Source organism: Mastigoproctus giganteus, chromosome 4 (genome assembly GCF_048544385.1).
Source record: "Mastigoproctus giganteus isolate SK-2022 chromosome 4, ASM4854438v1, whole genome shotgun sequence".
Taxonomy (NCBI): domain Eukaryota; kingdom Metazoa; phylum Arthropoda; class Arachnida; order Uropygi; family Thelyphonidae; genus Mastigoproctus; species Mastigoproctus giganteus.
Genome location: NC_143578.1, coordinates 172,885,791 through 172,903,268, shown reverse-complemented (window position 1 = coordinate 172,903,268; position 17,478 = coordinate 172,885,791). Strand labels below are relative to the sequence as shown.

The 17,478-nt window shown below is 38.9% G+C and overlaps 1 protein-coding gene across 2 annotated transcripts in view; it reads left to right on the top strand.

The window, feature by feature from the left end:
• Positions 1-17,478, top strand: part of LOC150087207 (tetratricopeptide repeat protein 39B-like) — a 349,901-nt gene that overhangs the window by 283,295 nt on the left and 49,128 nt on the right. For both annotated transcript variants that reach the window (XM_090371071.1, XM_090371072.1), the window contains exons 14-15: positions 307-424; positions 534-645. In XM_090371071.1, coding sequence (XP_090227197.1) covers positions 307-424; positions 534-645 — 230 coding nt within the window. The remainder of the gene's footprint in view (positions 1-306; positions 425-533; positions 646-17,478) is intronic.

Genomic DNA, 17,478 nt, shown 5'->3' with positions numbered 1-17,478 from the left:
TAGCAGTGGTGTGCTGTATGCACACAAGTATGAGCCTTTTAGCCCTCTGAGGATCAATTGTGCTGTTAAATTTGTTCTTATTAATAGCAAATACTTCATTACTGTTACGATTTTTATTAACCAGTTATATTTTATCCAAGAAAATATATTACTTTAGTAACACTTAAGCTTATTATTTCTACATGTTTATTTTTACATTCTACATAAAATAAGGAATATAAAATATAGAATGCTGGACAAAACAGAATGTACAATATTTATTTCTTTTTTGTATTCATTTCTCAGCTCTCATTAATTTTATTTTAGAGTTGTTCCTGGACTTAAACAGAAACTAGCAGGAAAATCTTTTCCTGCTGAGAAATTTGTAGTTGCAAAGTCCCAAAAGTTTTTTGCACAGAATAACAGATTATTATTCCCAGCTTTTGTAAGTAAATGGTCTTTAAAGAAAATTTTTTTACTAATTTAATACTAAATGAAAATTTAATGTTTTGTGTTTTCATGTAATCACATTCAGTTTCCTTTTTTTATTGCAGGAAATGATCTATGTGTATAATGCTTTTCCTACAATGAGAGACAATTTAGAAGTAGTTCAGAATCATTTAAATATAATCAACAGGGATATGCCTAAGTTGGAAGATTTAAGAGGTATATTTGATGTTGGTTTTTTTTTTTTTTTGTTATGAACAAAGTTACATGTACAAATTATTCTTTGTAAAAGTTGAAATTTTCTACTTATATAACTTTTCATAAAGATTTTAACTTTCCAGATGTTGACTTAACTCGTGGGTTTGTAGCTCACTTCTCGATTTTCTGGATGACTATTTTCTGCACCAACATGTCAGAGAGGCAACAAAAGAAAACAATATTTTTTATCTGGTTAGCAGCAGTGATTCATGTAGTATGAATTCTCAAGTTAAGGAACTTTTAGATGGCTTTGATCACAGTGAATGCATATGGGAAGAGATTTTCTTTTTCCAAAGGTTATAATAATTTCTTCAAGGTTAAACTCTTTTCAACTAAAAAGTAAAGTAAAGTGCAGCCATTATCAACCCACTGCAGGATGGAAGCCTCCTCAACTTTTCATGCTGAGGGAAATGGACCATAATCTGCCACGCTGGTCCAGTGCGAGTTGGCAGATCGACCGTATTCAGCAGTCAGGGGCTTGAACCCCGGTCTACTCAAAGAGCGTGTGCTACTGCACTCCCGCTCCTGCCCACTCGGCTACGGAGGCCTCGTTGCTAAAAAGTGTGTATAGCTGCCAACCCTCTGGATTACAACAGAGAATACATCTTTTTTTTTTTTTTGTTACTTTTCACCATCTTAATATAGTTGGTGACATAGAGATTCCATCTTTTTTGATAACAAAACTACATTAAAAGTGGATTTTTTTTTTAATTTCGCAAATTTCTGCTTCTTTTCATTAAAGAATTGGCTACCAGTTGTGCTGTGGTAGTAGTAGTAGCATGTGATGCAAGAAAGCAAGTGCATGAGCTCATGCAGCATCAGCCAAAAAAAAAAAAAAAAAAAAACAAACCATTCCCTCCAAATGTCTGTCCAGTTCCTCCTTAAATTTATTTAACTTATCAACTTCCATGACAGATGGAAGTTTGTTCCAGCAACCAACCACCCGCTGGCTAAAGGCAAATTTCCGCACATCTATTCTACACCTGTCTTTTCTTAATTTGAATTTATGTCCCCTTAGGTTCGTAATCTAAACAAGTGGAAGGATCCCATCAGAATTCAGCACGCTCAACCCATTCAAGGCCTTATACACCTCAATCAGATCACCACACAGGTGCCTAGTCTCCAGCACTGCAATTTGCAGAACTTAAGCCTCTCTTGGTAGAGAGGCTTAAGTTCCCCCCACCAATCTTGTTACCCTTCTCTGTACAAGGTCAAGCAAATCTACATCCTTCCTAAAATGAGGCCTCCAGACCTGTACTCAAGGCGTGGCCTGACCATTGCCTTATACGGAGGGACAATCACCTTCTTTTCCCTGCTAGCAAAATTCCTATATATCATTGACAAAACCCCATGACCTGCCCTGGCAGCCTGTCTGCATTGCTCACAAAACTTCATATCTGACTGCACAATTACTCCCAGGTCTTTTTCATTTTCTACCACCTTAAGTGTAGTAGCACACAGTTGGTACATTTCTCTGTTTCTTCTACCCAAATGCATTACTTTGCATTTGTCAAGGTTAAACTTCAGTTGCCACTTCTTAGCCCATCTGCCCAAATTTTCTAGATCCAGTAGCACACTGTCATTACTGTCATTAACAACCCTACCAACCTTTGTATCATCTGCAAACTTCGACACTAAGCCTGATATACCTTCATCAATATCGTTGATAAATATACAAAACAACAGTGGACCCAACACTGAACCCTGTGGAACTCCACTAATAACATTAGTCCAAGAAGAGCAGCACCCATTGATTACAACCCTCTGTCTTCTCCCACTCAACCATCCTTTTATCCATTGTAGCAACTTACCCTTAATACCATTCTGCTCCAATTTTTACAATAATCTTCCATGCACAACAGTGTCAAAAGCTTTCCTGAAATCCAAATATATGATATCAAAATTATTTTTTTGCATCCAGTTCCTTTGTAACCACATCAAAATATCCTATCAAATTTGTCAGACAAGACTTTCCCTTAACAAACCCATGCTGTGTCTGAATTATTGTTGCAGGCTTTTCTAGATGATCCTGTAATGCATCTTTAACCAGTGACTCCATTATTTTACCCGGAACAGAAGTTCCGGGTAACTAACTGGTCTGTAATTACTCGTGCCATCCTTCGATTCCCCTTTGTGAATTGGGGATACATTTGCACATCTCCAGTCAGTGGGGACCTCCCATGAGTCCAAGGATGCTCTCATAATTATGGCTAAGGGTTTGCTTAGTTGCTTTGCCGCCTCCTTTAATATAACTGGATAGATCCCATCCACCCCAGGTGCCTTTCTTATGTTTAACTTCAACAATTTCCTCCACTTTGCTCTCAGTTATTACAAAATCATTAAGCACCCTGCTACAATTTGATAACCTTCTGCCATTTTCAAACCTTAATAACTCCTCGTGTGAATGTAGATGCAAAATACCCATTCAGTTTGTTTGCTATCTGAGCAGGATCATCAACAGTCGAACCATCGATATCAAGTGGACCAATTAGATTCATCCCCTTCCTTTTAGAGTTTATATAAGGAAAGAAATCCTTGCTGTTTTTCTTAGTATCCTTTGCCAAAGATTTCTCGTAATCTGCCTTCGCCTGCCTAATCTCCTTTGTGACCTGATTACAGACTAGCTTATATCTGCCATAGGCTTCTAAGTCGCTTGATAATTTATATGCATCCCATGCATTTTTCTTCTCCGTCACGAGTCTCGTTAGTTCATTTGATAACCATTTAGGCCTAAACCATGAACAATAGATATGAAACTTTTAGTAGCTTCCACGATTAATTCCTTGAACCTTTCCACTTAGAATTTACTGTTGGTTGATCCCACTGTACAGAATTTAAAAACTGTCTGAGACCACTGTACTCACCTTTACGAAAGCAAAAATCCTTTCCTTTACCCCTGATGGTAATTATATCTTTAAGTAAATCCCACATCATTTCACGGTGATCACTGCCACCTAGTGGTTCCTTTATCTGCAAATTCTTAATACACGAATGATCACTTCTGATAACCAGATCAAGAGTACTACCCTCTCTGGTTGCCTCTCGAACATGCTGCTGCAGAAAACAATCATCCAATAAATCCACAAAAGTCTTACTAGTGTGTGAGTGACCAACCCACAAGTTTCAGTCAATATCTGGGAAGTTAAAATCCCCCATTATAAGACATTCTGATTTACTAGCCCACTCTATTTCTCTGTACAATTGTTCATTGTACTCATTCGAGTCATTAGGCCTATAATACACTCCTATTCTTATTTGTGCTTTCACAAATAAGTGCTTATGTCACACCAAACTGTATCAACTGGATGCACTTCTTTTGATTTTATGTTTTTCTTAATTAACAGCATAACACCTCCTCCCTTCCTATCCTCTCTGTACAACACAAATTCCAATTCTGCATTCCTAATATCAGTGTGACACCACATCTCTGATATCCCAACAATATCTGCCTTTGTTGTCTTGACCAACACTTCAAATTCATCAAATTTATTTACTATACTTCTAGCATTGGTATACATGCAGTGGCAGATTTAGCACTTGAGAGGTCCCCCCCCCCCTATATATTTTCGGTACCACTACAGTGTGCGTTCTATGCGCACATTTTTACTATAGCACGCGCTCTAGATTTGGTGTTGCGGTTTTAATCATTTTGGTTGTTCAATTCTTTCATACATATTTTATTAATTGGGAATTAAAAAATTAATTCCCAATTATCACTTGCTATAAATGTCACACCTTGTCAAACAATTCAGTTTTGATAAATACATAAACAATACATAAGATATTACAGATACTTACTTGATAACAAAACAAAAATACTCCCACACTAAAACACCAACCACACCAAACTATAGTAATTTGTAACAGATTTGTGAGTGAAATGTTAGTTCCGAAAGCTATTAAAAAAGACGATGCTCTGTTACATATGAGCCAGTGCAGTAGTGATTTCAGAGGCTTTAAAAGACTACTGCGCTTGCTTATTGGTTGCGAATAGTTTTGAACTGCCTCCGGGAAGAAATCTAATATCGTTTCTTGAGCAATATCGTCACAGGGTTCTTCACTCGTGGAATTACCTGCACTAGGAAAAAACTGAAAGTGTTTAATTTAAGCATTAATGATAATATGTATTCTACTTCAGATTCACTTAGTTCGCATAGATATTTCATATAATATGTAGGGATATTCGCATAAGAGTTTACTAACTTCTCATCTTAAATTATAGTTTTATTCAGTAACGGTAATAAAGATGAGTGTAAAAATTAAAAATAAAACAATTTTTTTTTTTGAGACCTGAGATCTGAGGCCCCAGGCCTGTGCGGAAATCCACCACTGCATACATGCACCTATTCCTATTCCTAGTTACCCTAACACATCCCATATACCCACCTGTTTCACGATGACTGCCATCAGTCCCTGAAAACCCCCAGCACCCCCTTGCTCTAGGTCGCTACTTATTCTAATAGAAGTTGTGCAAGAATCGCCTTCACCTCTGCCTGCGGCTTCTTTTAACCTTTTAGTCTGTGAATCCCCCCCCCAAGCTAGCAGTTTTCCGACCCACCTAACACTGCCTCAATAGCATCAGCAAATATTCTTGCACCCTTTCTATTTAAGTGTATCCCATCCCTGGAGAAGCAGTCTCTCCTGTTAACAAGCACAGACCACACTGAAAAAAATTCTACCCCTTGAGCCTTGCACATTCCCTCCAGGGCCGAATTGATTGACAAGGCTCTCATCATGTACTCCCTCCTATTGTGTCTGGGCAGAATTGCAGACACTTTCAAATTTAACCCTAACTCACGACTTTTTTGCAACATTGACCTGTAGGTGCCTCCGTAGCCAGGTGGGAAGGAGCAGCAGTGCGTAGCACACGCTTCTTGATTAGACCAGGGTTCGAGCCTGTCACCACCAAATACGGAAAGATCAGGGAATGACCACCGCTATCCTGGAGCAATATGGCCTTAGTTGCTTATGCTCCTAAAAAAAAAAACCAAATAACAATAACAATTGACCTGTACTTGTTAAGTAAATCTGCATATCTCCTACTCTTAATGTCATTGGTGCCAACGTGTACAACAATATCACCTTTTGTGCCCTTAAAAGATGATATATGCTTTACAGCGTCATCAACTTTTGCCCCTGGCAGATGTACCTGTTCCATCTATCCTTTTTACACAATATATTCCCCATTCTACCTGACAATAGAGTTACCAACAATAACTAGTTCCTTTGGGACCAGTGTATTCTGCCTTGGAGATTGCCGCTGTTTTGCCTGATGCCCAGGAGTGAGCTCTGGCATTGAATTGGGCAGCTGAGAGATTGATGGGCCCCTCATTAATTTCTTCAAGGGCATCTACCCTACACCTCAAGCTCTCAGAGACACCCAGTAGAACACTGAGTTGATGCCTAATTTCTAGACACTCTCTGCATCTGGCACACACAAAGGCATCCTCCTTGGCTAGATCATGTTCTGTTCCAGAGAGTTCGGGAAACATTTCACAAGGTGCACATTTTTTTAGACTGTGATGTGTTGGAGAATCGCTCCCCTCAGTTCTCCCCCGAGTCACAGCACTCCTGCCACTTTGTGCCTGTTGTTTTGCTGCTCTAGAATGTAATCTTCCTCTGAGTTGTGTTGATCATGCAGACAATGTTCAGAAATATATTTCCAAACAGAGAAATAGTAAAAAAATACAGTTGTGAAGAAAAAAAAATAGACATTGTTAGCAAAATTGGAGAGATAGGGAAAAAACTTAGTGATGGCTCTGAAAAATGGGCCATTTTCATTGCTACAGATGGCAATAATCAAAGCGATTCCCATTAAGGTGACTTTTTGTAATTAAAAAAAAAAAAAAAAAAAATTTATCAAATCAAAAGCATCCTGCTCTCATTGCCAGCACTGGAAGTTGACCCCACAGGTAACAACATTGGATGTCGTCTTCTGAACAACCTGAAAGTATGTGGGATTCCTTCGAAACACTTATTTTTATTTATTTTTTTTTATTTTTGTGTTTTTGTATGGGCGGCTCCTAGAACAGAAGTTCATCTCCGCCTCGTTGCTCTGTTCAGTTTTTATAGACTCTGTAAGGGTAAGGCCGGTGTGTGTCTTATAAAAATAAATAATATTTTTTTTTTTTTTTTTTTCCAAACCGAATCCACACAGGAATATCCCAGATTGGATGAAGATAGATGAAAAGGAAGGGGAGAGAGGGAAAAAGAAAAAAAAAAAAAAAAAAAAAGCTTTTCATCCCGCACGGGAGAAAGTGATAGGAAAGAAAAACTGTGTTTGTGAGCTTATGTGTGTGTGTTCTGTAGCGTGATGTTGTGTTTTGGCCTATTGGCTACCTGGAAGGAGTGAGCACCTGGATGATTCCTCCAGGTACTCGTCCCTAGCAGAAGAAGGGCAAGGCCTCCCCTACTATCTGCACGCCCTCCTCCCTGGGGAAGAGTTCCCAGGGAAGAAAGAAAAACTTGTATAAGATGAAGAGAGGGAAGGAGTAAAGAGGAGAAGGACTGTTCCGGCCCAGGAAAGTATAAATAAATAAATAAATAATAATAATAAAAAAAAAAAAAAAAAAAGAAAAATTAGTGTGAGAGAGGAGCTTTCCTGGTCTGGGGAGCCCCAGCCCAGGTCAGAACGCGAAAAAAAAAAAAAAAAAAAAAAAGATTTAAATCCCACAACCTGGTCAAGGAAAGGAATAGAGCCAGGATGTCAGCAAGCAGAATGATGTTAAAAGAAGAAAGAAAAACTTGTATAAGATGAAGAGAGGGAAGGAGTAAAGAGGAGAAGGACTGTTCCGGCCCAGGAAAGTCCCAGTCCAGGATGGATAGCTAGAACAACAACGCAAACAAATAAATAAATAAATAATAATAATAATAAAAAAAAAAAAAAAAAAAATTAGTGTGAGAGAGGAGCTTTCCTGGTCTGGGGAGCCCCAGCCCAGGTCAGAACGCGAAAAAAAAAAAAAAAAAAAAAAGATTTAAATCCCACAACCTGGTCAAGGAAAGGAATAGAGCCAGGATGTCAGCAAGCAGAATGATGTTAAAGGGGAAAAAAATAACAAATAAATAAGAAAGAAAAGAAAGAGGGTTTTTTTTTTTTTTTTTTTTTTTTTCAAATTATCCCACACGGGGTGGATAGGAAAAGGCTATCAGGAGAGTGCTAGGGCTACTAGTGCTAGCTGATTATGAGAAGAAGAGAGAGAGAGAGAGAGAGTAAAAAAAAAAAAAATAATAAAAATAAATAACTAGTTATTGAATTGCAGAAGCTTCTAGGATGATCCTCCTCCTACGCTTGAATACGTCTGCCGCAAAGTTCTGTAGTGCACCTAAGTTCCTTTTGGAATGGACAAGGAGTTCTACTTGGTCAGGAGAAAATCCCAAAATTGCTGCCTGGAGTTGTTGTCTATGGTCCTCGTAGATAGTGCATTCAAATAGTAGATGTTCCCAACTCTCGACAGACCCACAGAAACAGGGGTCAGTATTTAGCAGACCTAGTTGGTGGAGTTTCTGGTTGAGAGATCCATGTCCAGTGACCAGAAAGGATGTTTCCATGCTGATTGAGAACCACTTGTTGACCGCTTTGCTGGTTGCGAATGTGACATCCGGTATAAATTTTTTCGTAACAATGCCTTTTGTGGTCGTGTCCCATCTTGTCTGCCAGTAATTGATTAGCTCATTATAGCAACGAGCTCTTTCCTGTTTGGTATCACTGCAAAGAGAAGTTGTTCCAGAAAATGGAAGTTGAAGGGAGAAATGTTGGTTCTGTGAGTTTGAAATTGTACAGTAAGTGGATGTTGACTGGTTGTGGCATGTGTTCAAACTAGTTTGGAAGAGAGTGAAGTTATAGAAGATAATTCAGAATAGTATCCATGGAAGGTATACAAGGCATGCAGCAGAAATAGTATGTTACGAGACAGGGAGTGGGAGAGACTTTGTAATAGATAGGCCATTAATTAACCTAACTGTCCTCTTGAATGGAGTCTAGAAGCCTGTTATGGAGGAACTGCCCCAGATAGCATCCATGAAAATATCTATATACAAGGCATGCAGCAGAAATAGTATGTCTACAAGACAGGGAGTGGAGAGACTTTACAATAGATAAGCCATTAATTAACCTAACTGCCCTCTTTAGAAGGAGTCTAGAAGCCTGTTATGGAGGAACTGCCCCAGATGTGGGAACAATATTCCATGGTAGGGCAGATTTGAGATTTATACAGTGAATAGTTGTTTAGAAAAAAAATAACACCATGAGTTGAAGAGAAAACCCAGTTTTTTAGATGCAGAGGAAGCAATATATGTGATGTGCTTATGACAAGAGAAATTAGAAGTCAGGGTAATCATTATTAGAGATATATGATCTTGTTAAGAAATCTGATTGTTGTTGAAGATAAGCATAAGAACAGAAGAATCCTTTTGGCAAGATATAAGACAAGACTGAGTTTTAAAAGGATTGAAATCAACTAAGTTATCTTTGTCCCACTGGAGAATTACCTAGAGATCATTTAAGGTGGTTGTGGATATTCGAGAAGTTGAAAATGTTTGTGCAGGGCAAGGTTTCTGAAACTGGAAGGTGGAATGCAATGTGCTATAATCAGCAAAGCTATGGATAGGATTTCTTGAAAAAAAGCTTCACTCTTAGAATGGATTTCCATTCTAAGTGTCATGCTTTTTGCCATCAAAATAAACTCTTATCACAGAATAACTTCCACTAACAGTAAACAATGCCTTCTACAATGATGATTTTATGATATTCATACACTAAATGAGGGGAGTTCATTGAAAGGCAACTACAAAAAGTCACTGATCATCTTACATCTTGGTCTTTGGCCAGTGGGTTCAGATTTTTGTCACAGAAGATCATTTGTGTACAATTTTGTCGCAAATGTAATCTTCGTCCCAACTCAGAATTAAAGTTTGGGCAAAACAGCATCCCAATTGTAGCAGAAGTCAAATGCCTAGGACTAAGGACTGAAATTAACTAGACTATCTTTGCCCAACTGATTAATTACTTTTAGATCAGCATTTAATGAATTGGTAGTGGATATTTGAGAAGTTGAAGCAGGGCAAGGTTTCTCAAACTGGAAGGTGGAATGCAATGTGCTATCAACAACAAAACTGTGGGCAGAATTTCCAGTCAATAGAAGATGGTCATTAATATACATGTGGAAAAGAGTGGGAGAAAGAAATGAACCATGGGGAACATCAGCATTAGTGGAGAAATTAGAAGATGGATTCATCTACCATCATCTGCAATGAGTGGAGAGAAGACTGGATACCTGATTACAAAAAAAAAACAGTTGGCAATCCATAAGATTTAGAAGACCTCAATGCCAAACACAATCAAAAGCCTCTGAAATGTCAAGGGCAACTGCTTGTGTTTCTCCAAACATTTCCATTGAATTTATCCATAAATGGTACCGTAACCCAGTATATCACCAATGGATTGACACTGATGGAATCCATATTGGCATATTTATCAGATGCAAGGTTTCAAGATAGTTTAGAAGTTGGCAGTTAATGGATTTCTCCACTACTTTAGAAAGAGTAGAGGTAAGCACATGGTGTATAGTGTTAACTGTAATGCAGCTCCAGGGGATTCCCCCAACTCCCAACTCCACATCTAGCTATGTGATGATTACATATTCTGTAAAGGCCAGATTTATGTAGGTTTACTGCATGTTCATGCAGTGTCAGTGTTGGTTATGTTGTTCATCCAGCACCACAAGGCTGGGCGGAGTGTGAAGCACTGGTGGGGCAAACCCTCCAGGTAGCCAAGGCTACAGGCAGGGAGAGGCCAGTAAAAAAAAAAAAAAAAAAAGTAAAATTTGGGAAGGAATAGTGGGGAAATAGGAGGTGGGGGGAATAAGGTGGTAGAAGGATAGAGGAGGCAATAGTTGAGACACCCGCCTGGTTGAAGGGGTACCTCCAAGGACAGGATGCCCATCCTGTTCCAGAGATGAAAGTTGGCAGTGGGGTAAGTAACCAGGTAGGGGAAGGAAGGAAGGAACAACTACTTCAGGTGGTAGGATTGAAAGATCATAGGGAAAGAGATCCCTATGTTGGAGCACCTGTAAAGGCTCTGTCCCACACTAGCTAGTGTCAGCATCCCAACCACAACAGCTAAAGAGCCACGGTATTGCATCTGCTTGGTGCCCATGCCCATCAGTCTGTCCAGTGGGGGGGGGGGTAGGAGATACATACAGCTTATTACCTCAATCACTCAGCATTTAATTCATGTTTTATAATTTTGTCTTACATTTTCATTTAAATTTTATTTATTTATTTTTTTTTTTTTTTTGTTATGTGTGAGTGTGTTTTTTTCCCAAGCATTCACCTTCCTTCACACACCAGAGGAAATGAAATGGTATGTAGAGTAAGAGGTAAGTACAGTGGGACAATAATTGGATGGTAGTGATTTGTCACCCTTTATAGAAACTGGCTGAAAAGAGCAAATTTCCAAGCAGAAGGGAAAACACCAGTGGAATAAGAAAGTGTAAAAAGGCAACATAGAACAGGAGTACAGGTTTTGAGAAGTGGAGAATTACCATCAGAACCTGGAGCTTTCTTGGTATCAAATATTATTCAAAATTCTTCTAATATCCTTTTGATGGAAGAGCACAGGAGGCACTGAGTGACGTCTACTGGAAATGGTTGGAGGTGGCTTACCAAGATTGTCAATTCAAGAGTTAGAAGAAAAGTAGGATGCTAGTAAGTTTGCTTTATCTTTAGCTGTGGTGACAATAGAACCATCAGGTTTTAATAGAGGCAGGAATGTAGATGGGCAAAAGTTGTATTCAACAGCTTTGACAAGAGGCCAGAATGCTCAACTACCATTTGGACAAGAAGCAAGTTTTCTATTCTAAGTTTTCTATTCTATTCTTAGCCTGGTCAAAATCTAGTTTGGACCGATTAATAACTGCTTTACAATTGTTGCAAGCTTTGGTGTAAGCATAGAATAAACCAGGAGATTCTGATGCAAGCCAATTGCAATATGCAACATTCTTATATGAAACAGCCTTAGTGTGCTTATTGGAAAACCAGGGTTAAGAAAAGCATGAGATTTTAAGGTGGAGTGTGGAACAAAGGATTTATTCCTACAAAAATAATTTCATTGACAAAATCTGAACAAACCTTTACAGACGATTTAAAACAGCAATTCTACGTAAAAGATGAATAAAAATCTCACAGATCATTCTATTTTGCATTCTAGCAATGCCAAACAACAAGGGGCTGAGAATGGCCACGAGAGAAAGGCTCTATTGGAGAAGCGATCATCACCATGTTGTGATCTGAGGTGCCTAGAGGACCACTCAACTCAACTGTATACTTGGAAGGGTTGTTTGTGAGAAAAATGTTGGGAATGTTGGCTGTGTGGTTAGGACTGTCTGGTATTCTGGTAGACAAATAAACAATCTGTGCAAGGTCATTAGTAATTGCAAAAGCCTCAGCATCTCAACCAGCTGGGTCCGTGTGACTAGAAAACAGAGCCAGCTGGAGATGTGAACATTAAAATCACCAAGGAAAGTTACCTCACTGTTAGGAAAGTTGAACTGCAGAAAGTAACGTTTCAATGAAAGGAAGCCAAAGAATTCCAAATGATTAGTGCCATTGGGAGAACTACAGAAGCAACAGATGAATTTGACAGAATGGGGTAGAGAGAGATTTTAAGCCAGAAAAGATTCCAAATTACTAGGTCTCTTACAGGGAATATCAGAGTGGATGTATGCACAAGTACCATCTTTGAAGTGAAAGGAATTGTACAGCAAATAATTAGGACAACTAAGATGAGCAGTGGTTGAATCAACCAATAACGGAATCTGACAGAAAATATAAGTGCAGGTTGACAGACAACCGTAAGTTCTATTAGTTTGACAATTTGTGATATATTCATTAGTAAGGAAGGGGAAGACATTGTGTGAAGTCATGAAGTTTTTGGATATGGCGTACAGTTGGCAAAAATATACACAGTTCCTTGACATAATGTGCCCTCGGCAATGCTCCCCGCATACATGCTACTTAGACTCTCTCCAGTCACTATCTGGCAGAATAGATGCAGTGAGGTTACACACTAACTGATCCAGATGCCTTCCAGAGAGTTAACAATAGATTTAATCCAGTGGACTATCTAGCAGCTGGCCTGCAAACACCATTTTAGAGTTTTAATCTTGAATGTAAGGAAGACTGGATCTTGCCATGATGCTGAACATAACCTCAGAAGGCATCAATCATACTGCATGATGGAAGCGATGGGTGGGTTGCCAGAGTTGTGCTCTGGACACTCAACATGCATTTCACTACAGTAATACCCCGAAGTTACGCGATAGGTGGGTCCGACGAAAATCGCGTAAGTCGAATTCGCGTAAGTCGGGGTACAACTTTGCATATAAATACATATAAATTTTGCTTAATTGGGACCAAGGACTAACAAAAACACTAGTTTAGAAGAAAAATATTAATAAAATTGCAGTTCTTTATACATATTAATAGAAAATATGTATTAAAAAAACAAATGACTTACGTTAAAAAGTTATTTCAATGTCGATGGCTTCATAAAATCTAACAAATTCGTCTGACGACACAGCGCGTTCTTTTTTTCACGCAAAATTGCTTCGTAGCAAGCTAATAATTTTTTTATTCCTTGCTTTGTAGCTATAACGCGTTCTTCGTTGGAGTCTATGTTTTCTAAAATTTTTGAGCCCTTTTCAATTTTCAACCTGTCAAGTTTGCAATTGTCATGTGCTTTTCGCCGTTGCTTCATTTAGGCCTGTAGCACGTGCAATATCACATGGTCTTTCATTTCGCTCAAAGCGTTTCACAATTTCATATTTTTTTCTCTATCGACAGAGGCGGACTGGCCATAAGCCTTACCGGGGAAACCCCGGTGGGCCAGTGTGATTTTGGCCATAAACCATAGTATGAGGCCACTATAAATTTTCCCGGGTAAGAATTTTTGACCCAGTCCGCCTCTGTTTATCGATAATTGCTTTTCTTTTTCTCTCTGAATCTGCAGTGTCTTCACCAGGACGCTTCCTTTTCACACCTTTTAATTAAGTATTTTACTCATTTTTAGGGAATAAAGCACAATTACAAAACGAGGAGGCACGCTTGATACGCATAAACAAAGCTGCGCGCATGTAGCAACTGAATAAACAACACCATAAAGGCAGAGATACACTATTAACACCTCACATTTCTAGGGGTTACTACCATAAAACAATAAAAATCCAGTTGCGTTTCTGCTAGTGAAATCTGTTATAAACTGGTAGTAAACTCGATCTAATTGCATTTGCGATTATACCGATAGCTGGAATTGTGTTGGTTTTTACGTTATTATGGTGAAATGTGTTTCCCCTTCACTGATATAAAAAACATAAAAGTAGCAAAGTTGAATTTTGTTCATCTTTCGCTCTCAATCTCCGCCGTCGCACCGTATATCGATAACATATGAAAAACGACCTTGAAGATAGTGGGCGGCAGCGTTGCCAAACGAAAAAATCAGGAACCGCGTAACTCCGAGTTCGCGTAAGTCGGGGTAGCGTAAGTCGGGGTATTACTGTATTTCAAGCCTTCAATAAGCAAAGTGGTAGTTGAATAATCTACTCAACTACCACTTTGCTTACCACCTACACAAATAATCCCTGCACTCTGGAAGAAAAGAAAATAACACATCTGACATCACTCCTAACATGCGAGCAGTGTTTCTGAACATGTCTCATTGCGTTCTGTTATGTTGTGATTCCAATGGTGATAATTTTCAACATTTTTGTGACAAGTAACTTCAGAAAATGAAGAATGTTACTTGTAAATTACATATCTCCTGTTTTACACAGAAGTGGTGCCACTGGTGCCACTTTGAACACTGGTGCCACTACAGCCAAAACCCAAGTAGTAGTAGCAGTAATGGCAAGAAAGCAAGCTTATGTAGCATCAGCCAAAAAAAAATAAAATAAAAAAAACAAACACAGTTCACCCATCTGTAGCCTTCAAGAAATTGTCTAGTTCTCCCTTGAATTTATTCAACCCATCCACTTCCACAACAACAGATGATGGAAGTCTGTTCCAACAATCAACTACCTGAAGTCAGTCAAACTTCCGCACATCTATCCTGCAACCATCCTTCCTCAACTTGAATTTATGCCCCTTCATGTGTGTAGTCTCAGAAAGTGAAAGAATACCATTAACATCCAGCTTACTCAATCCATTCAAAAATTAAAAACCTTGATTAGATCCCCCCCCCACATGTGCCTAGTCTCAAGACTCTGCAATATGCAGAACTGAAGCCTTTCTAGGTAAGAGCACCCTTTTGTTCCCTTTGCCAATCTGGTTGCTCTTCTCTGCATCTATTCCAGAAGATCAACATCTTTCCTAAAGTGAGACCTCCAGACCTCTATACAGTACCCAAGGTGCAGCATAACCATGGCCTTATGAGAAATGTACCAACTCTGTGGTACTACACTTAGGGTGGTAGAAAATGAAAAAGACCTGGGAGTGATTGTGCAATCAGATATGAAGTTTTCTGAGCAGTGCAGACGGGCTGCAAGAGTAGCTCATGGTATCTTGTCAATGATATACAGGAATTTTGCTAGCAGGGAAAAGGAAGTGATTATCCCTTTGTATAAAGCAATGGTCAGGCCCTATCTTGAGAACTGCATACAGGTCTAGAGGCCTCATTTTAGGAAGGATGTAGAGTTGCTTGAGTGTGTACAGAGAAGGGCAACAAGTGCCTAGTCTCCAGCCACTGCAAATTGCAGTGGCTGGAGACTAGGCACCTGCAAAGTGATCTGAATTGAGCACACTGAATTCTGATGGGATCCTTGCAATTGCTCAAATTACAAACCTGAGGGGGCATAAATTAAAATTGAGGAAAGACAATTGTAGAATAGATGTGTGGAAATTTGCATTTAGCCAGTGGGTGGTTAAACTTCCATCTGTTGTTGTGGAAGTTGACAGCTTAAATAAATTCAAGGAGGGAATGGATATGTGAAATTGGTTGTTTTTTTTTTTGGCTGATGCTACATACGCTTGCTTTCTTGCATCACATGCCTCTATTACTAATACTACTTATACAAAGGGATAATCACCTCCTTATCCCTGCTGGCAAAGTTTCTGTATATCATTGTATAACATGCTGTGCTGACAGCTTGTCTGCACTGCTCAGAGAAATTCATGCCCAAGTCTTTTTCATTCTCTATTACCTGAATGTAGTACCACACAACTGATAAGTTACTCTGAGGTCACTGTACCCATGTGCAGTACCTAGCATTTGTCAATGTTAAATTTCAACTGCCATATCTGTGTTCATCAACCCAGTTTTCCTAGATTTTGTTGCAGTAGCTCACCCTGATGACTTAGCTCCTCATTAGAGTTTGATAAACATCTGGTATCCCCTTCCCTAAAAAATTCCTCATTTGTATTCCTAATGTAGATGCAAAATACCTATTCAATTTTTCTGCAACCTGAGCAGGGTCAGATAACTCATAGAAATCGATTTCCCTAATGTGATTAAACCCCTTCTTTCTACAGTTAATATAAACATAGAATTGTTTGCTGTTTTTCTTTGAATTCTTTGCCAGAGACTTCTAATAATCTGCCTTAGCTTGCCTAACCTCCTTTGTGACTTGATTACAAGACTAATTTATATCTATCATAGGCTTCTGTATCAGCTGATAATTTATATGCGCCCCATGCACTTTTCTTCTCTGCCACATCTCAATAATTCATCTGACATCCATTTAGATCTAAGCCTTGAATGTCATTTCTTTGTTGGTATGAAAAGCCTAGTAGCTCCTTTAATTACTTACGAAAATAATTCCCATTTAGAATTTGCTGTTGGTAGCATCATGAGTTGGTCCCACTGCATACAATTTAAAAAATGTCTGAGACCTCTGTAGTCACCCTTGCGAAAGCAAAAGCCCTTCCCTTTACCCATGACAGTAGTTATGTCTTTAATTAAATTCCACATTAGTACACTGTGATCGTTGCCACTTACTAAGTGTTTTACCTGCAGATTCTTAATACATGAAGAATCACTGCTGATAACCAGATCAAGAGTATTGCTTCCACTTGTTGCCTCTAACATAATGCTATAGAAAACAATCATCCAAGAAATCCACAAAAGTGTTGCTAGTGTGTGTGACCAACCCACAAATTCCAGTCAACATTTGGAAAGTTAAAATCACACATTATAGACATTCTGATTTGCTGGCCCATTCTATATTTCCCTGTATGGCTGTTTGGTATACTGATCACAGCCATTAGGTGTATAACACACTCCTACTCTGTTATGTTTTCCCAGTGCTTATATCACACCAAACTGACTCAACATTCCACTCGTCACCTAAGTCAACTGGATGCACTACCTTAGATTTAATATGCTTCTTCACTAAGAGCATAACCTCTCCTGTTGTCCTTCTTGTATACATTGCACTCCCCGTATTCAAATTCCGCAGCACTTATGTCCGAGTGATGCCATGTCTCCGTTACTCCTACAATGTCTGCATTTGATGACTTAATTAGTACTTCAAGTTCAAATTTATCTACAATGCTCCTAGCATTAGTGTTGATGCAAGTATACATGCACATATTCTTACTCTTAGTTAACCTAACACAGCCCATATATTCATTTTTTCTACTATGACCCACAGCAGGTTCTGAAATCCCAGACTTCTTGCTTTCCAGGCTGCTGTAGTAAAACTAGAGCTGCAAGCAGAGGTGAAACTCTGTATGTCACCCCCAAGCTATCAGTTTTCCAACCCACCTATCATCACTGCCTCGATAGCATCAGCAAATATTCTTTCC